The sequence below is a fragment of the Arvicanthis niloticus genome, chromosome 4 (assembly GCF_011762505.2).
Source record: "Arvicanthis niloticus isolate mArvNil1 chromosome 4, mArvNil1.pat.X, whole genome shotgun sequence".
Classification (NCBI taxonomy): Eukaryota; Metazoa; Chordata; class Mammalia; order Rodentia; family Muridae; genus Arvicanthis; species Arvicanthis niloticus.
In genome coordinates, this window is record NC_047661.1 from 112095304 (window position 1) to 112123225 (window position 27922).

At 44.2% G+C, this 27922-nt stretch overlaps 1 protein-coding gene across 2 annotated transcripts in view; it reads right to left on the reverse strand.

The window, feature by feature from the left end:
* Nucleotides 1–27922, reverse strand: part of Nfkb1 (nuclear factor kappa B subunit 1) — a 107011-nt gene that overhangs the window by 11728 nt on the left and 67361 nt on the right. For both annotated transcript variants that reach the window (XM_034500347.2, XM_076933279.1), the window contains 10 exons: nucleotides 24421–24584; nucleotides 20762–20920; nucleotides 19636–19740; nucleotides 17587–17678; nucleotides 16065–16203; nucleotides 11628–11771; nucleotides 9971–10060; nucleotides 8533–8721; nucleotides 7293–7434; nucleotides 4987–5101 (listed from right to left, as the gene is read on the reverse strand). In XM_034500347.2, the coding sequence (XP_034356238.1) occupies nucleotides 4987–5101; nucleotides 7293–7434; nucleotides 8533–8721; nucleotides 9971–10060; nucleotides 11628–11771; nucleotides 16065–16203; nucleotides 17587–17678; nucleotides 19636–19740; nucleotides 20762–20920; nucleotides 24421–24584 (1339 nt within the window). The remainder of the gene's footprint in view (nucleotides 1–4986; nucleotides 5102–7292; nucleotides 7435–8532; nucleotides 8722–9970; nucleotides 10061–11627; nucleotides 11772–16064; nucleotides 16204–17586; nucleotides 17679–19635; nucleotides 19741–20761; nucleotides 20921–24420; nucleotides 24585–27922) is intronic.

Here is a 27922-nt window from a genome sequence, read left to right on the forward strand (position 1 = left end):
CTCAAACTTCCCTAGTAACTCACTTGTGACACAGGTGGACAAGTAGACATGGTACAGGTGCTCACTGCAGTGCATATCCTGGTGGACAGTGAGCAGCTAGTTAAAGACAAGACATCATTCTCTTTGGGAGCAGTGACAACAAACCAGCTGTCTATGGAATTGATGGACAAACACTGTGAAGAGCCAAGACAGGGTGCAACGCTGCTCACACATCCACGCGCACATGGTTTGACTACTCACTCATTCATTCACTCTGTTTAGAGACAGTCTTGCTTTCTGCCCAGGCTGCACTGGAGCACCTATACTCAAGGATTCTTCCTGCATCAGCCTCCTGAATAACAGGAACTATAAACATATACCATATTTGGCTTAGGGACAAAAATCTTACAGAGCTATCCATGTATATAGGCACATACAGTTAGTGAAATCTGATTAGGGTCGGTTGCAATTTCCTAATTGTAATATTGTGCTAAGTAGGACGTAACTGCTGGGGGAAACTAGGAGGTGAACTTCTGGTTTAAGCTCAGGAAACATACAGGTCGTCTCAGTTTAATTTTTGCAAAAATTATGACTTGGGAAAGTACTTTAAATCGAAACTTGAAGGGAAAGGCTGATGCAGGGTCGGAAATGTATGCATAAAACCATGTGGATTGCATGTGAACATGCTAAATAATACATGTCTTTCCAGTGCACCTGTCTGTAGCCAACACCTAAAAAGTACTCTTCCTATAAATGCAACAGTTACATTTGGGAATATGGACCTCTTAGAGTCTACACAAGGTAATTCTGAGTTACCAAAAGTATAAACTTTTATGTTATTTCAAGATTATGCTTATACTGAATTTATAATTATTACAAACATGTGGCAAAAATGAGAGTCTGAAGAACAGTCTGTGGGAACTGATATACATAAGTGGCTGATGTCATACGCTGGAGAATACAGGAAGAGAATGCAGTTTAAAAACTCACTTCAGAAATCCTTTCTATACCACACTTGGGCTATTCTAGAGAGTGAGTGGGTTTCGACAGGGATCTGATCATGGCAGATGGCCACAGAAATGTACTATAATTAGTGGAAGATATTTGGGGATATTATTTGAGATAATTTATAAATAATTCAAATTACTTAGAAAACTGTATCCTTTCCTGTCAAGACTAGTTATTATGTCATGTGTGATGGTGCATATCTGTAGTTCTAGTTCAGAGGAGTTTGAGGCAGGAGGATTGCCATGAGTTTTGGGCCATTCTGACCTATATAGTGAGTTCTAATTTTGTTTGCATTATATTATAGGATCTTGTCTAAAAAACAACAACAAAGCAAAATCAAACCAAACGAACAAAGAAAAAAACTCCAAGTTAAAAAGAAAATAGTTCTCCAGCTGGGTGTGGGGTACACTTGGGTAGTCCTAGCACCCAAGAAGACACAGAAGGATTGACAGCCCCATGCCAACCTCAAACACAGGAAGACCCTCTTTCAAACAAAACAAAACAAAACAAAACAAAACAAAACAAAACAAAACAAAACATCCTCACAAAGTCAAACAAAGAAACCCAACAGTTACCAGAAACACAAAAGCTGTCTGTCAGTTAGAATGTCCCTGAGGCTAAGAAGCCAGGGTATTTCAGGGAAGGCAGAGTCTGTGTCCATTAACTGAGTGATGCCAAGGTGGAAAAAAATAGGGGAGAAAGAGGGTCTGAAGGCTCCAAATCAGAGAGGCTTTGCCTTAAGCTCAGTGGAGAGGTTCCATACATGGAAAGCTGGTTCACACACAATAGAGCCTGCTTCCTCAGATCCTATTGCCAACAGCCAACAGGGCTTCCTGAATCCAACCTCCAGCAGCTGAGGAGAGGAAGCAGCTTTTGCAAGGAGGACTGGGAAGTAACAACTTCCTCTTCTTCAGTTAATTCTTACACTTGTGATGGTTAAAGATGCAATCGTCCACTCGTCTTCTCTGAGGTGGTGATACCCTCCTCCACCTCGCCTCTCATTGCTTGCAGCAGTCGGGAGAGTTGGCCTGAGGTTATGAGAGGGGGTGAGCTAGCCCTGTCCCTCACAGGCTGCAGAACTTGTGAGAACAGGCCCTTCATCTGTCCTGCACAGCAGAGTAGAGATGGCCCTGGTGGAGGGAGCTCACAGGTGAGTAGCCCTGAGGGTGTGAGAGCGGGAGAGCTGGCCCTGCCCCTCACAGGCTGCAGCTCTTGGGAGAGTGGGCCCCACACTTTGGGTAGCACAGTAGAGCTGGCTCTGGAGGCATGGGTGTGGGTGAGCCACCAGGAGGGCATGAGAGCAGGAGCAGCGTTGACCCTGCCTCCTGCTGATGGCTGCACTTGGGTGGCTTAGCCAGAGCAGTGCTGGAGAGCTCCCCCTGGTGGTACAGGATAAAGGAGTTCCAGTGGGCCGACCAGCTCAGCGACCACCCAGGCCTAGATCCAGGGTTCTGAGATGGCCCACCTCAAAATCTGTATCATCTTCAAACAATTGAGATGTGTGAAAGGGTCAGTCAAAGCTGCAGGATCTCCACGTCACAGGGAAATAGCAAATGAGAAGAGTCCCCAGGAGGATCCAATACCATTGGTGTCACAGATGATCAATGACTCCTTGCAAGGAACATTTGCAAGTGAAGATGTGTGGACAGAGGGATACACTGTGGGACACACTGTGACATACTGCGTGTGGCACAATGAGATGTTTTCTAAGCTTTGTTTGTTTGTGTTTTTTAAATTGTATTTTGAGGGGCCAGTTGCAAGGGCAAATGGCAGATATGAGGGGATGAGGAGATGGGTGGGACTGGGGTACATGATGTGAAACTCACAAGGAACCAATAAAAAGTTTTTTTAAAAAGTGCCATCTGCCTAAAAGTTTGGAAAATTAAATTTTTGGGGCTCAATGACTCTCCAAACACCAACAGCACCCCAAGATGGCATGGAAGCCGAAGGAAGACAGATCTTGAAGTACACATTTAAAACAACACCTTATCCTAGTTATCTCATGATTCTGTGAAAGCCCCAAGCTTCCCTGCAGGCAGAGAGGTGCAGAGTGCTGTGTAGAAAGCAGCCATGCCCCTCTGTGAGGAGACACTCAGCTGAAAACTCAGGGCTGCAGGTCAAGGAATGCTGCAGCCGTTTCTTTGGTGTGGGGAAACTGAACCCAAAGCTTTAAGCATGTGATCCACTTTCAGCCTCTAATGTATACTTTTCAAAGTAACTTTAAAATACTGAATTAAAAACTAATAAGTAATTTAATGGTTTCATTTAAAATAAAACTAGATTTTTAGCACTTTTGTTTGAGTGTGTATGTGCAGTTAATTTCTTTCCTTCCTCGTTGCTTTCTTTCCCTCTTTTAGTGTGTGGGTGCAGGGACATGCATGAGGTCAGAGAACAACGTGGGTGTTGTCCCATGCCTTCCACAGTGTTTTGAGGCATGGTTTTTTGTTCCTCCATGCATATGCAAGACACTTGCCTCCTGCTATGATGGTGGGTTGGGGGGAAGAGGGGGTGCTGCTACTAAATCTGCCTCTATGATGGTCTGGGGATTTGAACACGGGTCCTTACTTATACAACAAATACTGTATCCACTGAGTCATCTTCCTGTTTCTTTTTAATTTCTTTTAAAATAATGATTTGTTTTTTAAATTTTAAAATGAGATTACATGCCAGGAACTGTGGCACACACTTGTCAATCTTATCATTCAGGAGGCTGAGGTAGGACACTGATATTTCAATGCCAGCCTGGGATACACTAGAGAGAGACTGAGAGAGAGACAGAGAGAGAGACAGAGAGAGAGACAGAGAGAGAGAGAGAGAGAGAGAGAGACTGAGACAGACACACAGAGAGACAGAGAAACTAGAGAGACACAGAGAAACAGACACACAGACACACAGAGACAGAGACACACAGAGAGAAGCGTGGTATAGAAGAAGTGATAACAACTTGAATAACTTGTTTTAAAAACAGAGTGGTGTACTTTTACTTTGCTGGAAGGGCATGTGCTCAGCTTTGGGTAGTCCCAAGCACTAAAATGACACCCCCCACCCCCTGCCCAAAGAAAAATCACAAACAAGCAAACAAACAAAAACCAATTAAGAACTCCACTAGTTCTTGTCTCTTCTAAGTACAGATTATTCATGGTCACTGGCCAGTTTTTCAATGAAGGCAACATAACCAGGAAGCAGAGGTCTCAGCCTCTGCCTGGCTGTGGGCAAGTGAGTACGGAGAAACATAAAAGCCAACAAGCGGTTAAGACCAACAGGCCCAGAGAGAGGATGGGGCAGTAGGGGAGGGGGAGGGGCACAAAATGGCTGGAGAGAAGTAGAGGTGAGAGAGGAAGGAGGCCTCAGGGCAGGCCGCCATCCTGGCTCAGGCGAGGCTCCTAGGCTGTTGCTGCCAGAGGAGTTTCTAGTTTGCTTTACTCTAACACCTGGATGTATCCTCAGCTGACTGCGCAGGCTCCAACTGGTTTCTACTGGAGTTTTCTCACTTCCCTACCTTCTCAAACCTGAGCTGGATGGACCTTTGAGGTCCCTCTTCATGTTCTAACAGCCTTCTATCTCAGAGCCTGAGATAGCTAACCTTAGAGCCTCTCCTGACACATACTTGATCCAGTTGTTATGCAAGTACCCTTCTGCCGTCCTCAAAATTTTTACAAAATATTGGCTTTTGAAACTTGATTTTTTTTTAAAACTTGTCTCTCCTGACAGATTTGACATCCACCCCTCCCCAGGTTTGCTCCCAAAACTGTATCAACTCTGACTCCTAGATCTTAAAGTCTGCCTTTTCTAGAAGACGGCAAATTTCCATGCAGGTGATTGTGATCAAACCCATAATCCCACCCATCTCTTTATAAAGTAACAATCCCAACTAAGGATACTTTTAAGATTCCACTTAGGAAAAGATGTTGCATTCTTGTTTCCCGTTACTGAGAAGAGCACACACGTGTTACAAAGTAAACCTTTTCTCTTCTTGACTGCCTTGAGGTGGCTGCTTACCTGATACAGATCATTTCTCATGTTGATGATGTCATCAGAGATCAAACCGGATGTGACTTCTAGCAGATCCCTCACGAGCTGAGCATGAAGGTGGATGATGGCTAAGTGTAAGACGCTAGAATGACACACAGTGGCAGTAATTAACTGGGGGCTTAACAAGTGACAATAACAAAAAAAAAATGTTAAGAAATGATTGGAACTGAAGAGTGAAGCTAGTTGTTATGCCTAGCTTTCTTTGGCCCTACCATGGACTGAATGTACTGATCTGAAGTGACACGATTTCACATGGATTTTTCTGATTCCCACTGTCTAGGTATCCCAGGCTGCTACACACTGATAGTGCCCACCTGCCCCTGGGAGTGTTAATGTCTGACCAGACACATGAAGTGCAAAGGCACCTTCCCTATCAGAGTCCAAATGGCCTTAAGCTCCAGGCTGGCTCTGTCTCCGTGCCTCTGACCCAGGCAGCTCCCTGGTCTCTCTGACATACAGACCATGAACAAAGGCACTGCCCAGGCTTAGGAAGAGTTTGGGAAAACTCAGCTGCTGAACTCTCTTCCTCCGTAACAGTGAGAAGTGACTTCTGTTTTTAAACAAGATCTTGCCATTTAATCTCTGAAAGGTTTCATTTAGCAACACTTCTCGGGGAGGATCACAGTTTGCTCCTTAGATGATCCCATGCCAGTACTAACTGCAAGTAAAGCATGCAGGCTTTGCTGGGAAGCACCGTAGCCACGCCTCGGGCTTCACTGACACTCCTGATGGAACACTGAGAGAAGTTGTGAGGAGTGATGGGGACGGTCACACATCGAGTACAAGGGCTTCTAAAGCTACTTCAATATTTCCACGTGCGGCTCAGCACGTCACAGAAGAACATCTCCTCTTCTTCACATCTTCATACCCTTAGGGAACTTCTCCAATACCAGAGGGTGCTATATTTTTCTTTATTGTATTTTCTATGATGACTAATGGTGACAGGGTCCAGATTATAAGCCAAAATATGACAAGTTGAATGAAGAAGAGAAACCAGAATACTCCCTCATCTATACTCCTGAGCGGGTCCTCTGTGTCTCACAGGTCTCGTACCCCTGGCCTCTCAGGGAGCCTGCTTGTTTAAGTCTTGGACGAGGTTCTGTGTATTTTAGGCAACAAAGGCCACTGTCTCAGCTGCCCCACGAACATTCAGGGTCCTTACACACATACCCTGTGCTCCTCGGCGCACACTTGCTGGACTGCATGCACCTGGCATCCCTTTCCACAACCCTTTCTTCAGACACCAGCATCTCACTTCCCTCATGAGTAATGCTTGCCCTCATTACTCATGAACTTAGCCAGTTTTTAAAGATGCCACTTGAAGTGCCCGTGTTCTGCCCTGGTTATCTGCTCTGTTTTGTGGTTATTTGCTATTGAATGCTAATTGGATGATTTTCCTCTTAAGGCATCTTCTGCTATTCAGGGCTTTTTACACAGAAGGTTGTCTGGGTTCCTCTTGTACTGCAGGACAAGGCCAGCGGTTATACCACATCCTTAGTTACACTGCAAGTGACGGGGACAAAGGTCTCTGTGCAAAACCCCTAAGGTTGGCATTCTTCTAAAGCATTTTGTTTTTAAACTGAGACTTACCACACTGCACTCCTGAATGCTTCCACAGAAAAGGACTTCTTTTCAGTGTTAACGCTATTTTAGGATCACTTAGATAAAGTACTTGAATCTCAAGACTGCTGTCTCTGGCTATTTTTATGGGCTTTTAGATCCTTTCAGAAGTCTCAATGGCAGGACTAAGAGAACCATTTAGGAAGGAGCCAGGTGGCTTTGCAAAGAGAACCTCAGGAATAGAAAGCAGGCGTGGCGTCTGGAATGTCAGACTCCCACGCAGCCTGGCCTGGAGCTGAGGCAGAGCCTGATCCACTCACAGACTCGTGACCCTTAACAGAGGCCACAGAGGAGCAGCCAGCAGCTAGGAAGGAACGGCCTTTCCTCTTACTCTACTAATGTTGTTTTTACCAGGCACTTTCTTAGGTACACTATGATAATAATGTTTCAGGGACTTTGCAGGACTGTCAATAATTTTCTCAACTATTATTTTAATACATAAAGCAGGGGTTTAAATCAGCATACGTACACATATCTGAGCCTTCTTGCCTAGGGAGACAGCATACTTGACGTCTTGTCAGATGAGGGCAGAAGTGTTTTTACTACAGTCCCAGAACGTTCCCTGTCTAGGCAGTTTGCTTCAGCAGTATCCTTGTTTTTCCCTATCCTGACACAGTGCTTGCTTGCTGTGCAGCTGTCCCCACTCAACTGACCTGTCCCCGTTTTCATTCTGTACCGCAGTGAGATGGCGCTGCACGGCCAGCAACATCTTCACATCTCCCGTCACCGCATAGTCGAAAAGGGCATTGGCGTGCCGCTTGGCGAGCTGCAGAGCCTTCTCAAGAAAGAGGTTATCTGCAAGGCAATGTCCACAACCACAGCTGAGTCTCATTCGCTCGCCCTACGTGTGTGGCATGGCACACCATTTTAGTTGAAAATGCTCCTTTTGGTGCTTCTGGATTGTGTTGACTAGAAAAAGCACAATTGGGCATTGTCTCACTGACAGATAATACAGTTAAGAGATTGATTTTAAAGTGTCTGTGGGCCGTGAGGAACAATCTAGAAATATCTGCTATTTTGAGAAGAACAATCAGTTTCTATGATTTAAGGGGAACAACTAATCTCAGGGTACTTGGATTTTAGCATAATTTTAAATAACCAACCATTTTATAAATAATTTCTCTACTGGAATCCAGTCTGAGTCAAAGTGAAGGAACATGTTCTTGGGTCCCAGGCAATCTCAGAAACCCCATTGTTTTTGGACATTTTATTATCTTAAGGTCAAGGGATGGCAAACTGACCTCAGCATGAATGGGCAAATCTAACTTGTTTCGATATGGCTTTGTCGACATATACTGTGCATCTCAAAAGAGGTATTTAAAAAGCAGAAAAAAAAAAAAAAAGAATTCGTGATAGTAACCATGTATGGTCACTGTGTCTAAATAGTTACTATCTTTTTACAGATGCTGTCTGACCTAGAATCATGACTCATATGCCAATGAGGCCTGCTCGGAGGAAACATTTCCTTTTAATTCTACTTCTTCAAGGAGGGCAAGAGAATAAAAGGCAAAGTCCCATTTTCAGGCCAACGTCTTCAGTGTGGCAGCTGAGCTAGCTGCTGGGAGGTGTTCGAAGGACACGGAGACTTCCTTGTTACCTGGGCCAGGGACAAAGTAAATTGTCTCTTCTTATACCCAGAACTGCACAAGACTGGACAACGTACATGCAAGTTTCTGCACTTGATAATTAGAGCTGAGGCTGCAAAGATGACTGGATCTACAAGATGCCTCTCTTGCAAGGAACAGGGCACCGTGCACAGCACTCAAATGAGATGCTGACACATCAGCTTTAGGTTGACAGGAAGGAAACCTGTCTTCTGGAGACAGCTTCCTGTACTTAGAACTGCACCCTCCCCAGCTGTCCCTGGAAACCCTCGTGGGCATGCTCACCTACCCTGAAACCCCACATCCTGTTCCTTGTCTTCCATGGTGGATGCCAGGGCCATTGCTTCGGTCTTGGTGCTGGCTATGGAAAGGCTGGGCCCCTCATCTTCTATTTCCTTCTCAGGGAGATTCAGAATCTCCCTGTCATTGCTGTTGGCACAATCTTTAGGGTCGTTTTTAAATTTGGTGTTTATGGTGCCTAGGAAAAAATGCAGAAGCATCATCTTTTTCTTAATAAAACCTATTAATCAAACTATAACTCACAGTTTCAACATAGGGCAGAAAAGGGGAAAACAAGAAGGGATGCCTGCTGAAAATGGAAGCTATAAATGTTTATAACATAAATAATATATTCTGGACATATTTTATATTTCTTTATTTACTTTTTGAGACAGGGTCTTGCTGTGCAGCTTTGGTTAGCCTGTCTCTGCCTGCCAAGTGCTGGGACTAAAGGTGTGTGCCACAGCACCCGGAATGTTTCGGTAATACTTTAAACATTCAGAAACAATTTAAAAGCTTGTCTTCCCCAAACTCACATCTCATTCTGTAGCCAGATGTGGTGACTCCCACCCAGAATGCCCCACATGGGCAAGGTTATACAGTGACATTCTCTCTCCCTCAAACAAAGCCAAACAGAAACAAGAAACGAATCTCATTTTGTGTATCTGTGAAGAAGAAAAAGGAGATAAAGTTCTGTGGGCTGAAAGCTAGCGAGAAGTGTAAAGTTCTTGAAAGCAGTTGTTTTCCTTCCTAATGCTGAGTAGCAGGGAAGGGAGCAGTGCAGAGCCCCGTTCTGTGTGGCCGAGGGCTCAGTGCGCCATCACTCGGCTGATTGTGGCTGCGGTTGGAACCAGGTTATGGACAGTGTGACAGGTAAGACTCCTAGGCCAACCGGGTACAAAACCTGATCCTGCTGTCGTGTCTTCTAGGAGCAAATAAAGTTTCTGAACCTCCCCTCTGTGCAGAAGGTGCCGAGCCTAGCATTGTCCGTGCACAGGAGTCATGAGGTTGTGGGTAATAGAAATAATAATTCTACTTTATGGGATGAACATTACCTGACTATAAGATAAACTACAATGTCAGTTAAGATCTTTAAAAAAGATTACAGTGATGTATGCATCTGTCACGAATAGGCATTATATATGAAAAGACTTTATGAAAATGGCCAACCCTACAAAATGAAAACTGATTTCAAAAGGATGGGACTTGAGGTGAAAGGAAAGATACGAAGGTGGTATTTCTATGCTTGTGTTGTTAAGTCTATATCTTTTGTCTAGAACCTCTGCTCTGTTTCCACACAATGTGATAAGCAAATATGAGTCAGGAGTGGTTTTTATGCTGTCCTAGATTAACACAAAAATATTAATTTACTGGAAAGTTATTTTCTAAAGCTTTTAAAGATGATACTGTTGCCCGTGCAGTTCTCTTGGTACTTAGACCCCACTCACCATGGGTGATCCCTGCGTTGGATTTAGTGGCTCCAGGATGGAATGAAATCCCACTGTAAGCGGAAAATCCGTAGTGCGGGAAGCCGTACCCTGAACCCACAATGAGAAAAAAGGAATATCAGGGAGACTTTTAACAGTGTGGGGGCCCGACCACGGGAGGCAGGCCTTGGTGTGTGGAGGTGCCGGCCTACACAGGCTCTGCCTGAGAGTTAGTGGGATACACTGCGGGAAACAGACAGCTGAATTCTACTGTGGCAACCCAGGCAGTGCCCAGACTGGCAGCCTGGAGGACTTAACGCTGGTCAGGTCCTTCCTCCCAGGTGAAGGGAAAGCTAATGGGAAGTAGTCACACCAAGACTTAGACCTACAGTAAAATAGTTAAATAGATGACCCCTGGTGAGAAAAACCCAATACAGTATTATACTGATACTTTAGTGGAAAAAAATGGCCACCATGTTCATTTTCAGTAGAAAAATGAATGGTAAATTTCTTGAGAGGAGCAGCCAGCACTCAACACTATACTCCCTGACAGACAGTTTAAAGCATGTACAGGTTATCTGGAATCAAGGAAGGCCATGCTCAGCACAGTGTTTTACACAGAAAACAGGAAACAGCATTCAAGTCAGTTATGCTATAGGTGTGAGTCATTAAACAGCACAGTTAATTATGCTTCTATAAGAACTGGATTTCCATGGAAATGCTTAAGCTAACACCGGGGGCAAACCCAGCAGTGTCAGCCGGCATCCACAAGCACGACGCCATGGTGGAAAAAAAAACCTAATATAAATAGATGATTGGAAATCCATGAAGAAGGATCACAGCTGGATGCACGAGAAATTCATAGATATTTACTGTGCTACGTGCATGGCAATTAGGAGTAGTAATTCACACACCATCAAAGTGCTTCCCTGGTAGGATTTTCTGTGACTCAGTCTGTTTATATTATGGTGTCTTCAGCCTACAGTATGCTGTGAAGGCATATCACACTCATCTACCATGTAGTGGGTATGAGAGTTGTTTTACTATTTTCCCGGAATACTAGACCAACTGCTCCTCCAAAAAAAAAAAAAAAAAAAAAAAAAAAAAAAAAAGGGGGGGGGGGAGAGGAGAAATACTCAAAAAAATTTGTGAAAGGTTTTCTTCCAGAAACATTTCAGTTGACTTTTTTTTTTTTTTTTTTTACAGTTTTGGGGATTAGCCACATATTATCCTGGAGGAGAAAGTCCAAGACCCCCCGTGTATCCCTAAAACTGCAGATGCATACTGACCCAGGTAAAAGTGACCATGTGAAGAGACAGAAGGAGATGAAGAACAATTCTACACAGTAACAGGGAAGCCATAACAGCAGGGTGTGAAAACAGTTCTGTGTGTGTGGTCTCTCTCTGACAACACAATAGTAGTATTTTTAGATTCAAGCTGACCGCGCGTAACTGAAACCACAGAAAGTGAAACTGGATGGGGTAGGGGGGGAAGCGGTTGTGCCTTAAGACGAACATACATTTCTTTGAAAAAAAAAATGTACATTTGTAGGAAAATTTCCATCTAATAATTAGTAATGTCATCAACACTCTATGGGCAGACATGTTTGGAAACTGGGAAGGAAAACTGTCCCCTCCTCAACATGAAAGGCCTTAGATAGAAGAGAAGGTTCTCGTACCTGGGCCGGGACTTCCGGTACTCCCTCCGCCACCGCCACTACCAAACATGCCTCCACCACCGGCTCCCGCTCCACTGCCACCGCCAAAACTGTCCGAGAAGTTGGGCATGAGCTTCTGGCGCTTCCTCTGTACTTCCTCTTTGTCTGTATTTACAGGAAGGGAAACCAGAGGGGAAAGACTGATTGGGTTCCACCAGCAGCCACAGAGAGACTATTGATTCTCATGATATTTTTAAATGCATTAAAGGGAAATAACAGGCGCCCAAGGAGGAAGCATGGTATTTATTCCAATGGACAAGAAGACCAAGAATGCGTCTCAGAGACCACAGTGTGGCACACACCCAACTCCACCGTCCGTGCGACACCTCCTAAGTTCCCAGTGCTAACATGTTGGTGAGAGATCTGATTGCTCCTCAAGATTTAGATAACCCAAAGATATACATTTTTTTTTTTTAAAGAAAGCACTTTTACTTCTTTATTTATTTTGAGATATGGTCTCACCATATAGCGTTAGCTGTCTGGAACTCACTATGAGACTAGTTTGGTTTTGAACACAGATCCAACTGCCTCTGGCTCATGAATGCTAGGATTAGAGGTGTGCCCCACCACACCCAGCTAACATTCTGAACAGTTGTCTGTGTTTGCCTAAGAACCAGCTTACATTTATTCTGTACATACACTGAGCAGGGTGCTGGGCTACACATATCTTTGCTGTCAAGGGCCCTCAATTTTAATGCAAAGACGGACTTAGTGGGATGAACTATGATGTTATGCAACATATCATCATATGAAATTATATGAAAACAGATTCATGGTGTGACAAACCTCTGTAAAGGCTAAAGACTATGGTCGAAGGACAGGGGATATTCTAGGAAGATACAGAGGAATTTCTCAAAGGAATAACATGGGTGGCTGCTTTTGATAATAAAGGCAGATATTTTAGCTGGAGTGAGAAGTTAGTATAAGAAATTCTTGAGAAGTAAGGTGGACTGGGGTCACCCACATTGAGGAGCCTCAGGAATAGGAACCCGAGGGACTTGCTTATACAGTGAGGAGATTCACTGTATGTCTCGGAGACTGACATGTAGAGGACAGTTTTTAGGAGCTACATCTATCATTGTTCATAGGACATCTAGAGTCAAACTCCAAGGAAGACAGCGAAGGTGCGAGGCAATGGAGACCCATTCCTTACTGGTTATTGTGATAAGAGAAATGTGGTAGATCCTAGAAACACAGAGAAGGTCTACAGAGATGGTTTGGCTCCTAGAGTCTCACACTCCAATATAAAGATGGCCTCTGGGATAGTGGCATGCCCAGGTCCAAGTGCTCTGAGACTTAGCTTGCTGCTCCTCACAGACTTCTAAGTTTCTCTAGTCTCTTGTCATCTGTGCTCCTCACTAGCCCAGGAGTCCTCTCTAATTCTGTTTCTGCATTGTGATCGCCAGCCATGGTTCTCAGTTCTGTCATGACCTGTGTGATCTTTAGTCGCCATGTTCTTGGTTCTGTCACTGTGTGAGATCTGCCAAGATGTTCGTGTTCCTCTGTTCCTTCCTTCCCATTTCCTTTGTGGTCTGGGAGTATCCTAGCAGATATTTTTTGGGTTTTTTTGTTTTTGTTTTTTTGTTTTCTTTGTTTTGGAGGCTGAGAAGTGAAGGTGGCTTTGTGTTTACATTAAAGAGTCAGCATGGTATTCTATATCCAGGAAACAAGCTAATACCGAACCATTGTCCTGTGTCTGACTGATCAATACCTGTTTTCATCATGGTCTATGCTCAGAAAGATCTCACTTTTCTAGTTCTGTGGGTGTTTCTGTCACCCCATAGTGAGGCACAAGGACTTATGGATTATGCTGGATCGTCTACTGCAGCTGATGGGAAAAACAGGAGAGCATGGTGGACTTTGCCAGTCCCTGGAAAACCAACCCTGGGCACAGCAGGATGATTAGGAAGAAGATGACTTTCTGCCAGAAAGGAGTGAACTTGTGGTGAAGAGAATCTGGGTACTTTCTAACTAATTAATGACTTGTAGGAATATTTATGAAGTTTCCCTACCAGTTATACCAAAATGAATAGCTATAGTCATTAGTCAGACTATGAACTGTTGTTCTCACATAGAATATTATTCTATGGTAGAAACACGAAGCATAATAGGTGTCTTTATAAAGATACCTCATCCTGTGTGTATGGGGAGCTTCGTTTGTATTTCATGTATATCATTTGTATTCATGGTGTTTGAAGTTTGCTGAGGAAACCAGAACTTCAGGGAACCCCGTCCTTTAATCCAGGCACTAGAAAGCTCCTACTCTGCTGGGGTCCGGTGCCCAGGAAGCTGAGCCTTTTCTATTGCACTCATCTGATGCAGACACCATCAGGAGAGGTTGCCTGGGAACCAAACTCTCAGTGTTTCTAGGCTCACATCTTGCGTAGGTAACCTGTACTTTCTTTCCTTTTTCTCATGATTCTGCATCAGCGGCAATAACACTATTTTGAAGGCACATTTCAGAAGATACACTATTTTTTTCCTCAGAAAAATATTTTTTTTTCAGAGGGTGGAGGCTTCAGGTAAAGCAACAGTTTCACTTTGCCTTGTCTGGACAGAAGGATCCAGAAGACCTCAAGCTGGGGAGGAAGGAAGTAGGCCAGCCACAGAGCTCACCATAAACCTGACCCAGGAATGGGGAAGCCACACCTCAAAAGGAGCCATGGCCTCTCAGAAACTCTTTCTAAATGGTTCCACCACAGCAGACTCTTGGTCAACATCACATTTGCCCTCAAGGGACTGATACTTGGGGATCTTGGTGCACCTGTCTCGTTGTGGTTCCTAAGCTTACCTAGGACCCTGCACCTGGTGACCTCCTCTCCAGCCTTATTCCCTCTGAGCCAGGCATTTCTGATCTTATCAGAGCCAGGCCTTGCGTAGCCTCCAAGTTCATGGATCTCTTCTCAGAACCATGGCTTTCAAGACAAAACTTACAAAACAGAGGTACAAAGAGGCTGACCGCAGGCAGCACTGTGCGTCCCTACACTTAAAACTGTGGGGCCAGGGATTCTTTCAGTGCTGCGCTTCCACCCACTTGAGTCATGCCTTTGACTGACCTGCTTCCGGCACTTGACCCCAACTGAAATATGTTTACACCGAGCTTCTCTTTCACTCTCAGACTCTTCTCCCTTGATCCTCTCATCCACTTAACCACGCCATAAATTTCTAGTCTGGAAAGCCTAGAACAAGCGGAGACTCTTGAGTCTCTCTTCCTTTCCCTTCACCCAAGGCCCAGGTCTCCACAGGACCACCATGGCAGTGTCTGCTGGATGCTCACTTCGGCCACTGGAACCTTTTCTAACCCTGCTGAGGCACCAGTGAATTCTAGCAACATTCTGACCATGTCATCCCAGACAGTATGCAGGCAGGCCTAGCCATCAGGGTTAAAGCAAACCTTTCAGCTGCCACACAAACACTCCACTGCCTGGACCTGACCTCCCTCACCTAAACCACCTTCGTCAGTCCATACAGCATCACAGTAATCATTTCTCCCAGGACAAACACCAGCCACACCTCTGCCTCTGAGCATCTCTCTTTTATAAATGAGAGCCTTGACTGAAAAATGTGGCAAATGGCTTCTCATTGAAGAGGAATAATCTGGATGCTTCTTTAGACCAAGGGATCCAGGGCTGTCTCCTCAACAAGTTCATACAGTTTGTGGTTGCTTCGCTTTGGGTACTTATAATTTGAGAACTAGGGTTATAGCTCAATGGTAGAGCAACTGCCTAGTGTCTACAAGGCCTAGAGAGCATGGTGTCTAGCACTTCAAAAAGCACCATAACCTGCATTTTAACCACAGTGTACCTTTCCTGGTGTGTCTTTTGTGAGGAGAGTATAGTGACTGTCACATTTTATAGTTCTGTGTTATAGTGCCTGAGCTTCCTGTTTAATACTCAAGGGCTGCTGAGTAGCTGAGAAAACAGTTTTTTCCCTTTCCCTTTCTTCCTCACCCCGCCCCCTCCTGCACATGCAGCAGCACGCCTGTGGATGTCCACGGACATCTTCCACAGCCCGCCCCCTCCTGCACACGCGACAGCATGCCTGTGCAGGTCCACGGACGTCTTCTGGCAGGTAGGTCTTTCCTTTCAGCACACAGGGTTTGGGGCTCGGACTCGGATCAGGCTTGGCAGCAAGTGCTTTTACCCACTGAGCCACTTGCTGGCTCCATACTAGATTCTAATACTCAACGATAGGTTGTCAAATGGCCAAGTCTTACAGAAGTTTGGCAGCAGTACAGCAACATAAACGATTGGGGCTAATTCCATGACCTTGATATATGACCTTCCTTGTGCCTAAAAATACGGAGCTCATATCCAGGTAGGGGCTTCTGTGAGACTGTGTAAAGGACGGGCCACTGATCGTTCAGAGCAAGCACAAGAGTCTAAACCACTCAGGTACCTTTGATTTCAGGGTAGTAGAGAAAGGGTTTCGGTTCACTAGTTTCCAAATCCGATTTTCTCCGAAGCTGAACAAACACGGAAGCTGGTTTGGTAATGTTGACATCCTTATATTTTGGTGTTTTGAAGACAATGGCAAACTGCAGGTTCAAAAGACCCAAACATTAGTGTAGGACATTTGTTTTCTAGTGGCGGTGAGCATCAGGCACATTCTCTATGTGTCTATGTATACTCTGAGCTTAAAGTGCGCTCAAACCCAGCACCTCAACAAAGTTCCACTTAGTACCTTATGCCCATACTTATATCGCCCCGTGAAAGTAAACCCAACAGCATGCTGGCAGATCACACAACCCAACCATTCCTCTTTCAGATTAGCCTTAAAAACGTCCAGTACCACTGACAGAAGCAAGAGAAGGACTGGATGTGGAAGCGGCGGGCACCAGGGCTGCCACTGTCAGGCTGTAGCCAGCCATGCTAAGCAACACTGTGCAGGAGGTGTCACATGCTAGTCCAGGGTGGTGCTGGGATGACAGGGAACCGGACAGACTTAGTTTCATTTTTCTATGTTTATATTCATAAGGATCAGATTTCATAAAATACAGGAGGAGCACATGGTGGCATATGCTGATAATTCCCCCTGCCTCCCTGCCTCCCATTCATCCACTAACTTCAGATCCTAGAGGGATCTGCTGTTGTTGTCTCAGGCTTACTGTGCATGTGAACACAGAATTGGTTTTACATACACCATGTTCCATATTGATTGTTACAAATCTTTGCATTCTATTTTGAGGTCTGTTCCTTCACAGAGCCTCTGTATGCTGTTCCATTACATAGATACACCATTGAGTCATTTACTGGTTAACATTTGGGTTGTTGACAATTTTTTGAAATACCATTTCTCAGTCACTGTCAAAGAGTGACTATTACTGTGGTGGTGAATGGAATCAGCTGGGAGCCCCTGGTCATGTAACCAATCAGCTGGGAGCCCCTGGTCATGTAACCAATCAGCTGGGAGCCCCTGGTCATGTAACCAATCAGCTAGGAGCCCCTGGTCATGTAACCAATCAGCTGGGAGCCCCTGGTCATGTAATCAATCAGCCGGGAGACCCTGGTCATGCAACCAATCAGCCAGGAGCCCCTGGTCATGTAACCAATCAGCCGGGAGACCCTGGCTCATCAGGATGGCATCAGCCTCAGCCCTTCAGACTTCTTCTTAACAGGTTTTTCCCTGTGTTTAATACTTAAACATCTTCCTGGGAGGACTGGGGGCCACTGCCTGCAGGACAGGACTTGGACAACAGACAGCCTATGAGGTGCCATGCCTGGCTCTCACAGACAGTGTTCCACAGCACCTTGCCTGCCGCTCTATGTTAGAACACTGGAAGAACCATAAACACAGCATTGCTGTATGGGTGTCAAAGAGACTTAGGATGGTTTCTTTTTTAACATGTGGAAACTGAGCATTGAATTTCACCAAGGCAAAACGTGCACTAAAATAAAACCCACAATAATAACCCACCTACCTGTCTATGAACATCGGTGGGGGAAAAGTCCCCAAATCCTTCCCAAACTCCGCCATTTTCTTCCTCTTCATAAAACCGAATCTGAATGTCATCTGCAAGCAGACACATTCAGGCATGTGATTGCAATGGGTATAATGATGTTGACGAGCACAGTAGCAAATGCAGCTCTATGCAGATCTACTATTTACTGCTAGTGGTGGGTATTAGATTTACCCAACCAATTAAGGTTTGTTTTAGTCAACATACAAACTTCTGAGTTCTCCGTATTTAAACCATTCACTTCTGGGAAATGTGAAGGTGGATGGAGGAATATCGGAACCTGAGGTGTGACTCAACCCAATACGGAGACGCACACCCTAACACTTGTCATAAACCGTGCTTCCCAGGTGGCCGGTGCTGGCAGGACCTTTATGGCCATGAGCTTGTCTAGTGCTCAGAGCAGTGAGGAGTAGCTGTGCTGATGCTGCCTCACTTTGCAGAAGCGTGCTTCTCAGAGGAGGCTAAGAGCCTCTGTGGCCCAGCTGCCTGTCAGGCCGAGGGAATCTAAAACACTGATGCCTCAGAGCCAAGACCATGGTTTGGTGACAAGTTACATTTCACTTTCTGGTAGCATCTTCTCTTAGGAAGTCTTCCAGTTCTTGGGGTGGGGAAATGAGGTGGTCCAGAACATTCAAGTTTGGGGCCAGCTTAGTGTTCTGGAGATAGCCTCCTGCTGCTAAGGACTGGTTCTAGGAATGTCACACTATGTCTCTTCAAGGTGTGGCTTGTCATTTCTAGTTGCTTCTCCCTGGGCAAGGTCTGCAGAGCAGGGATTGGCACCCAAGGGTGGGTTCTGAGTCCATGTCCTTAACCAGGTCACACACTCACTAGCATGGGTCCCCAGGCCCTCAGGTATCCCATCCCCAGGTTCATTAGGGCCAGGGATGAGAATGAAGTGTGGTCCAGCCACTGCAGCAGAATGAAACACAGTCTTCTAAGGTCTCTGATGTTAAGACATTTCAGTGTAATGATAAAGATTAAAAATGAGATACAGATAATTTTGCCCATGGCACATGTGGCAAAGGAGTCTGGAAATGACTATGACTTTGGCTCGGTGGTTTGCAATGCCAGTTGTGCTGGCATTAGTTTTATGTCAATTTGATACAAGCCAGAGATACCTGGGAAGAGAGAACTGTCCTTATCAGACTGGCCTGTGGTGCATTATTTTAATTGATAATTAACACAGGAAGGCCCAGCTCACTACGGGCAGTGCCACCCCTGGCCAGGCAGTCCTGGGTGTTGAAGTAGGCAGAGCAAGCTACGAGGAGCAGGTCAGCAGGCAGTGCTCCTCCATGGCTTCTGCATCGGATCCTGCCTCCAGGTTCCTGCTCTGTGTTCTGCCCTGACTTTCCTGGATGATGGACCATAAACTAAGAGCTGAGTCCTCTCCTCCCAAGTTGCTTTTGCTCATGATGTTTATCCTAGCAACAGAGACTCGGAGACAGCAGTCTAAGCAAGCTTGTTTACAACTAAAGACTATTTATTTGTGGTTTTACTTAAAGTGAAGATCGGGAAAGTAACGACTCCTTTAGCTTTTACTAATGTCCCAATCTTGTAGTATCCAGTGATGGCAAACCTTAAGAACTTCTCAAAGGGTGAAACGAGGGAAATGTGCTGAGGACGCTGTGTGCGTCATCCTTCTCCTTCCTGCCAGGCATCACAGTGACATGAGGAAGCTCTCGCCACGTTACAACACAGCACAGAAAAAGAAGCAGAATCTGCAATTTTATGTGATGTGAAACTCAGATCATGAGAGTTACTTTAACTGAGCCCAGAGAACCAAGTTTATTAGGAATCTGCATGCTGAATGCATCTTTGTATAATCACTATCCCTTTACTTCTGTGAGAAATTGAACTATATACTCAGGCTTTACAGAAATAACACACTTCACACTTGGGACTGTTTTTTGAGACTCCCACAGCAAAAGAAGAACATCCCTGGTGGGTTGTGAGTGACTCCCAGAGAACGCTGACAACTGCTCTACACCTGGAGGCTGGGTGTGCACATACCTTTCTGGACCTTGTCACAGAGAAGATAAATCTCTTCCCCTCCCGTCACACAGCCTGCTGTTCTGTCCATTCTCACGATTTTCAAGTTGGATGCGTTGGGGGCTTCTGTTCAAAGGGAGAAGGGAATGCACATCCTGGTTTAGCGTTAGCCTCACAAAGATCTGACGAATGAGTTTACTCTTACTGTTTCTAAGAAGACACAAATAGAGCAAGAAAGGCTTCCAAGGCACTAGGGGCACTTCTTAGGTCTGGGCCACTACTGTCCCCCAAACAGGTGAGGCAGAAAGGAGCAGATCAGGAAGGGATGGTGGTATTTGCTTCTCTGGATGAGAGCATCTGGCTTCCCCTCTCATACACAGGAGAAGGAGAAAGCTTCCTGATGTTTCCAGACCAGTGGCTTGTTTCATGCTAACTTTATGCCACTTACAAAAATTCTTAAACATTTTAAGAAAAGTACATTTTAAACTACTAATTTGTTTTTCATTCTTCAAAGAAAAGTGAAGATGTTCTGTTTCTTTCCCCCAACCTAAATTAGCATTGTGTGGTTTGGGGCAAAGCTGCCTGTAGTGAGTGGGACAAAGCTTCCCCCTTTACAGACTCCAACAGCTGCGGCTCAAGGGTCTCTGTTGAGTAAGAATCTTTTCCATTCAATAAACTTCTCACTTCCCTTCACACTTGTTTAAATCAGACAAACCAACTTGTGGATAAATGTAGAACATGGGGTCTTCTTGTATATTGTATTTCTATAGCCATTCAATGAGGCTACTGTACTTGCAGGGTTCCTGAAACAACTGTTTGTTAAGCCCGATGCATACCGGAACAATAGAGTCACACAGTAAATGCTACAGGCTACTGGAAACCCTCTACCTTCTATTATCTACAGCCTGAAAGATAATTTTGATATGCTATTTATCTAGTTACCTTGATGTTCCTATCTTAATAAGTGTATTTTCAACTGGGGATAAAGACAGATAAGAATAATACTTGTTTCTTATTAATTTTTCTTCAGTGCTGCCAGAGGCAAAAATTAAGGTCATTTTTAAGAGCACCATCAACCTATCCTTACAGTCATGTGCTCTCCCATCTTGCTGGATGAAGCTGCCCCACCTTGGGCCCGAGTACTCACTGCTGTCATAGATGGCATCTGACACCACAGGCTCCAGTCTCCGAGTGAAGCTGCCAGTGCTGTCGGGGAGGAAGGCTGTGAACATGAGGCGCACCACACTCAGGTCCATCTCCTTGGTCTGCTGCAGGGCTGCCTGGCGGATGGTCTCCTTCTCTCTGTCTAGGGTCACAGAGAACAGTCTGTTCATGCCCGGGCAGGCGAGGGTGTGAACATTTAACAGCGTAGTCTCAGGAAGCCCAAACAAAGAACACGGCCTCAAAGACCAATTCTTTCCCTCTAGAAACACTTCCTTAAAGTCTTTCTCGGCATATACTCAGTGTTTCTAGTGACAGCTCCCTGAAAGCATTTTCATCCTAGAACAAGCACTGTGACTATACCCAAAGTGTCCTTTCTCTCCACCCCCCCCCCCCCGTCCACTAGTCCCCTCCCTACCGATGGAATACCTTCCTCTTACTTTCATATCCTATGCACGCATATGCAAATAATCTTAGTGCATCTATATAAAATCTAGAATCTAGAAACGCGAGAGACAGTAGGTGACATTTGTCCTTTTTAGTCTGGCTTATTTCTCTTGATATGGTGATCTCCAGTTGTATATACTGTTCTGTAAATGTTTCTTTTCTCCTTTTTTTATGGCTGAAGAAAACTGCATTACTCAAAGATATCATATTTTCTTAATCCATCATCTGTTGATACACAGCTACGGAGACTGTTCAACGTGACTCTTGTCTATGGCTGCAATAAACATGTATGTGCAGGTAAACATGTACGTTGTAGTAAGTTGACTGAGAGTTCTGAAAATATACACAGGAGTGGATAGCGGTGTCTATGCAGTGCTGCTTTTACTTCACTTTATTCTGAAACACCATTTTGAGTTTCTTATTTATATATTTGCATTGGTTGGTCACAACACACATGTGTACAGGTCAGAGGGCAACCTGAAGGAGGTGGTTCTCTCCTTCCACCATGTGGGTCCCGGAGACTGAATTCAGGCCAGCAGGCTCTGTGTGGATTACCTGCTGAAACATCTGCTCTACACAGCTGAGGGCGACCTTGACCTCATCTGGGAGTACAGGGTGCAATTCCCTATCTGTTTGTAGGTGGTGCTGGCAATCAAACCCAGGACTTCCTACACAAGAGGCAATTACTGTACTACCTGAGCTATATGGCAAGTTCCTGGACTTGTTTTCTTAATGACTTCCGACCAGAGTGAGGTGGGACCTCAGAGCAATTTTAAAGACTAAGGGTGTGAAGCACGTTTTCACATTTGTTGACTGTTTGTACACATTGTTGGCGAGCCCTCCCTTGCTTCTTAGCGCATTTATTTACTGGGTTGTTTGGTTTCCGGAATTTAATTTTTTGAGTTTTTTTTTTATATATAACCTAGATATTAATCTGTCAGCTACATAGCTAGCAACAATTTTTCCCCCATTGAAAGCGGTCTCTTCAACTCAGGAAACTGTTTCCTTTGCTGTAAAGAAGCTTTTTAATCTCCTTTGCTAGTTCTTGATTTTATTTCCTGAGTTGCTGGAGCTCTTTTCAGAAAGTCCTTGCCTACGTCATGAAGTGTTTTCTGTATGTCTTCCTTTAGCAGTTTCAGACCATTAACTTTTACATTAAGATCTCTGATCCATGTTGAATTGATTTGTACGGTAGGAGCGGGGGATCTGGTTTCCTTCCTTATACGTGCTATCTGGTTTCCCCGGCATCGCTCCTCCAGGCTGTCTTTTCTCTAATGCACATGCTGGCATCTTTCTCAGGTATCAGGTGGCTACATTGTATTCATTTCTGACTCTCCCATTCCACTGATTTACACTTCCGTGCTGGTTTTGTTACCATGGCTCTGTAGCATAACCTGAAATCAGCAACTGTGCTACCTCTAATAATATTCTTCTTCTTGTAGCTTTAGCTATCTGAGACCTTTTGTGGTTCCAAATGAATTTTATTTTCTATGAGAAATGACACTGGGATTGTGGATTGCATTCAATCTATAGACCACACTTGGTAATATTTTTGTGGTATTAATTCTGTCGACTCCCAGGAACATAGAGGCCTTTCCATCATCTGTTGACATCTGTTTCTTTCTTAGGTGTCTTAACACTTTAATTGCAAAGGATTTTTCACATGGTTAATTTATTGCCAGGAATTTTATTTACATATGTTGAAGCTCTTGGGGATGGCTGTGACTGTGCTCGGCTGTTGCCTTTGCTGATTTTTTTCTCAACACACTGATATAGGAAAACCATGGAGTTTGTGTGTTGATTATGCACCCTGATCCTTTATCGGAGCTAAGCCTTTCCAGTGCAGCCATGGGGGTCTTATGTATGAATCATATTGTCTGCAGATAAGGCTGTTTTGATGCCTTCGTTTCCCATTTGCACACTTTTCATTTCATTCTCTTGTCTCATCACTTCAGCTAACTTTTCAAGCGTTATGTTGAGGAAGAACAGAGAAAGGGACATCCTATCTTAGTCTGCTTTCCAGGGAGATGCTTTTCAGTTTTTCTCCTTTAGCATAATATTGGCTATAGGTCTATTGTATATATCCTTCAGTATGTTGAGGTGCAGTTCTCTTATTTCAATTTTTTAAAATCATAAAGGGACGTTGTTTTTTGCCCAAAGCCTTTTGCATCTATTCGGTTGACATGTAATTTCTGCTCTCAGGTTGAGCTACACCCTTCTGTGTATGGGTTTTCATATGATGAACATGTTTGTTCTACAAGCGAAGCCAACCTGATCATAGCAATAATCTTTTAATGTGTTGGTGACTTGGTTTTGCAGTATTTTATTGGGAATGTATGAATTGGCCTATCTTTTCCTTTCTTTTTTTTTTTTTTTTCTGTTCTACTTTTATCTGGTTTGTGTATAAAAGTAATACTGGCTTTGGAAAATAAGTTTGGTGATATTCTTCCCCTTTCTATTTTATGGAACAGTTTAAGGAAAATTTATGTTATCTCTTCAAAGTTCTGGTAGAATTCAGCCGTGATTCCATTTGGGACTGGGCATTTTTCAGTTAGGAGACATTTTATTGCTTGTCTTAGATCTGTGTAAGTTGTTTATATTTTCTTAGTTTAACACTGGCAGGTCAGATGTGCCTGTGAACTTATCCATTTCTGTGAGACATTCTAATTTATTGAAATGTATGTTTTCAAAGCATGCCCTAATGATTTTCTGGATTTGACCTATTGGTAATGTTTCCCTGATTTTCATCTTTAATTTTAATAACTGAGTCTTTTTTTTTTCCTTTTGGTTACTTTGGGACTGAAATTCTTTAAACTGTTAGTAAAATTTGTATAACAGTCTTATTAAATTGCCTAAAAAACCATCAAAAGTAACCTGTGTTTTCTCTGGAGTATTGTAAATATTGTCTTCTCCCATGCTCACCCCAGTCCACTCTCCTACTCTTGCTAAGAGTTAAGGTACACACAGAATGCAAGGGAGTAGAGGGAAATGCATCTGCACCACCAGCTGCTCAGAGAAAGGCGAGAACAAGCACACAGAGTATTTGTGTGCAGGCTCTGCTTCTCCACGGTGCCCAGCACAGAAGGGAATGACCCAGTTGTACTGAGCCCCTTCCCTCCGATAGACTGGCATGCTGATGGTTGCAGTTGTCCTCTCGGAACATAGAAGCCTTACTTAAGGCTGGGTAAGCTTGCTCACCTGTGAGTTGCCGGTCTCCTCCACCTTCTGCTTGTAGATAGGCAAGGTCAGAATGCACCAGAAGTCCAGGATTGTAGCCCCTTATACACGCCTCTGTCATCCGTGCTTCCAGTGTTTCAAATACCTTTTTCTTAGTCACATGGAGTATTCCCAGGTTTGCAAAGCTGGAGAAAAGCAGTAAGAGTAGCAGCAAAAAGAACCAGAAGTTAGGCAGGCCATGACTGGAGAGTGGGCTTCAGTTCAGTAAAGAGCACTTTGAAAAAATATATAAGCACTCAGCATTTTACACAGACCAGAATTATATGAATATCAGAATTCGGGACTTTATGTTATGAGAGTAATACATGGAATATGCTGTACCTTACACAACACTGTTGGCAGGGCTGGGGTGCACGATGTACTCAGCTCATTAACATTTCTGCAGAGAGGTCTATAACCAGACTCATCACATGTGAGTCAGGCCAGGTTAAACTGGGTTACTAAATAAGTTGGTGGTAAACTCATTTAGCACTTGGGCCTCAGAGCATCTTAGATGTCAAATCAGGAGTCACAAAGCACGGGGTCCACTTGTCTGTCTGTATGTTTTACTAGGGAAGGTTTGTTTGGCTTCATTCTGCTCTCATATAATGCACGTGCTAGCATACATGATGACAGATTTCACAGCAGAACTGAGAGAGAAACACATGTAACCAGGGAAAAGAAGACAGGAATGGGAGGGAGTGATAGGATAGGAGTGCTGGACGGGAGAACCCAGACAGCAGGACTCTGAGATCACAGCTGAGCCAGTCCTGAGGGAGGTCAGAGAAAGAAGTGGATTTTAAATGACAGCTGCAAACACCCCACAGCAGGGCCACTCTGTTGAGTGTGAAGACCCCACAGAAGACTACTTTGTGAGTGTGAAGACCCCAGGGCAGGACCACTCTGCTGTTTTTGACGGTGGCAGAAAAGTAGCACATGGGCTGAGGGTAAGAAGCAGAGTCAGAGGTGACAGATGAATTCAAAGAGAAAAGTGCAAGGCCCGAATCTCTCAGAGCCATATAGATGTTTGTAAGGACTTTTACTTTGAAAGTAAAATAAATATTAGTAGAAGAAAGAAAAAGACATGGGTCAGTGAGATGGCTAAATTAGTAAGGACACTTGATGCCAAACTTGGTGACATGAGTTCAATCCCTGGACCCCACACAGGAGGGGGAGAGGAGCAGCTCCTACAAGTTGTTCTCTGGGCTTTGACATACACACATAAACACACACACACACACACACACACACACACACACACACACACACGAACGTGCCTATGTTAAACGTAATACAAAATTACAATAAAGGAGATACATTAGAGAAAGGGAAAAGAAGAGGTGAGGGCAGAAGGAAAGAGACACACACACAGAAGCCCAGACGTGGAGTGAGTTACAGGGACACACAGAGAAGTAAGCATGCCATACTGCCACAGCTCCTTCAGGACAGAGACCTCCAGCTTTACAACACAGGCTGACATGTGGGTCCTCAGCAAATGCATGCTGGGTACAGGAAACCTTGAATGGATCGGCACAAACAGCTGTACACCCCAACCTGCTAATGCGCGTGGAGATCCAGGCAGGCCTCCGGGAGCAACAGCTCTCGTGTCTGCACTTTTGGGTCTCACTCTTGTGCAGGCCACTCCCCTGCTAGGAGCAGAGGGTCATCTCCTGGGAACATCAGTGACCATCGCCTCAGCTGCACTTCTTACCTGTAACCTAGCTTCACATCTGGAGAAAGGCATCATGCTTATTTATTATGTGAATCACGAAGGAAGGATTTGCCCTAGTAAACAATACACACACCAGTGTTCCACCACAGGCCACAGTGGAGTAATATAGACCTAGACTGACCCTCTAGAAGTAAATAACCAAAACACATGAGAAAACAATTGTCATGCTCTGGGGAACATGTGACACAGAACAGTGATCCTAAAAAAATGGAGAGTTACTCTTACAATTACCTGGCTTAATGCCCAGGTTGCAGGATGAAAAGGAAAACCCATCCAGTCAGCCAGTGTTCTGCAGTTGCAGAGACAGGTAAAGACCTGAGGTTAAGGAGACTAGAATTTATAGCCAGAACATCGCAGATATTCAAAAGTTCAAAGGAAACTTTTGGTGGTCACTTACATTAGTGAGAAAGCCCTGTTCGTCTGAGGGGAAAAACTACTGTTCTCATAGACCATACAAAGCTGGACCAAGAAGCCTCAAAATACATGAGACATCAAACTGACTATTCAGAGGGTTTTTCTTAGTAATTGTGCCAACTCAACCCTAGTCTGAGAGACAGAATGACAGAGAACAGGAATGGGGGGGGGGCAGTGACAGAAAAGTAGTGGACAGAAAATGTAACAGTTGAAAAGCTTTAAGATTTAATAAAAATGTAAATCCAAAGATCTAAGAGTACTAAGAAGCTCAGGCTTAAAAAGAAAACTATTCTCAAATCCATCAAAACTCACACTGCTTACAACTAGTGCTGAAGAGAAGTCAGAGGCTGCTAGAGAAACAGTCACACTGGGAACAGCAGAGCCGGGGCAAATGTACAGAGAGCTCTTGCTGGAAACAGGTCAAGTCCTAAGACAAGTGAATCAACATAAAACCAGGACATGAAAGAACACATTGTCAACTTAGAATCCTCTGCTCTTCACAAAACACCTTTGAACAGAGAAGATGAAGGGAAGACTTTCAGACATAAAACCAAAAAAACGCATCAGCCTCAGATCAGCAACATGAGGAAGTGATGCAGGCTGGAGAGGAGATACCAGATAGGAAGTGACACAGGCTGGAGAGGACGATACCAGATAGAAGTGATGCAGGCCAAGGAGGACGATACCTGATAGAAATCTTGACCTATAAAACACGATGAAGAGCAATGCAGATTCCAATGTGTGTAAATAGAAGATTCAAGTGCCCTAATTTATACAACTTATTTAAAAGTTACTTTTTTGTCTAGGGAAATAAAAAAAACCCACAAAACAAACGTATTATGGAATTTTTAATGTATGTAGATGTAAACTCTATGACATGACAGCATAAGACCTGGATCAGGGAAGTGAAAGTTCACATACATACAGCACAAAACATCTTACTTACAGTGACACCATGCTCAGTGTATTATTATCAGCCAAGATGGAGTCTGAGAGCAAATGGTATTACCAAGGATGGAAGGGATTATTTCGTAGTGACAGAAATATCAATTCATCAAGAAAGCTTAAGAACCCTAACTATTTATGCACCTGGTACAAGAAAGCTCCACATTATTGGAAGCAGAAATCTTACAACATGAAAGGAAAAAACAGACATATTTATAAATTCATCAGAAGTTTCGACATCCCTCTCTTGGCCATGGACAGAACTAATAGACAAAAAGCAGTAAGGACATAAGACTAGACTAACACTCTAACTTCTGGACCAAACTGACATTTACAGACCATCTACTCTACCGGACAACAGTGAGCATGCTTTAAAAATATCAGTGGTTGTTT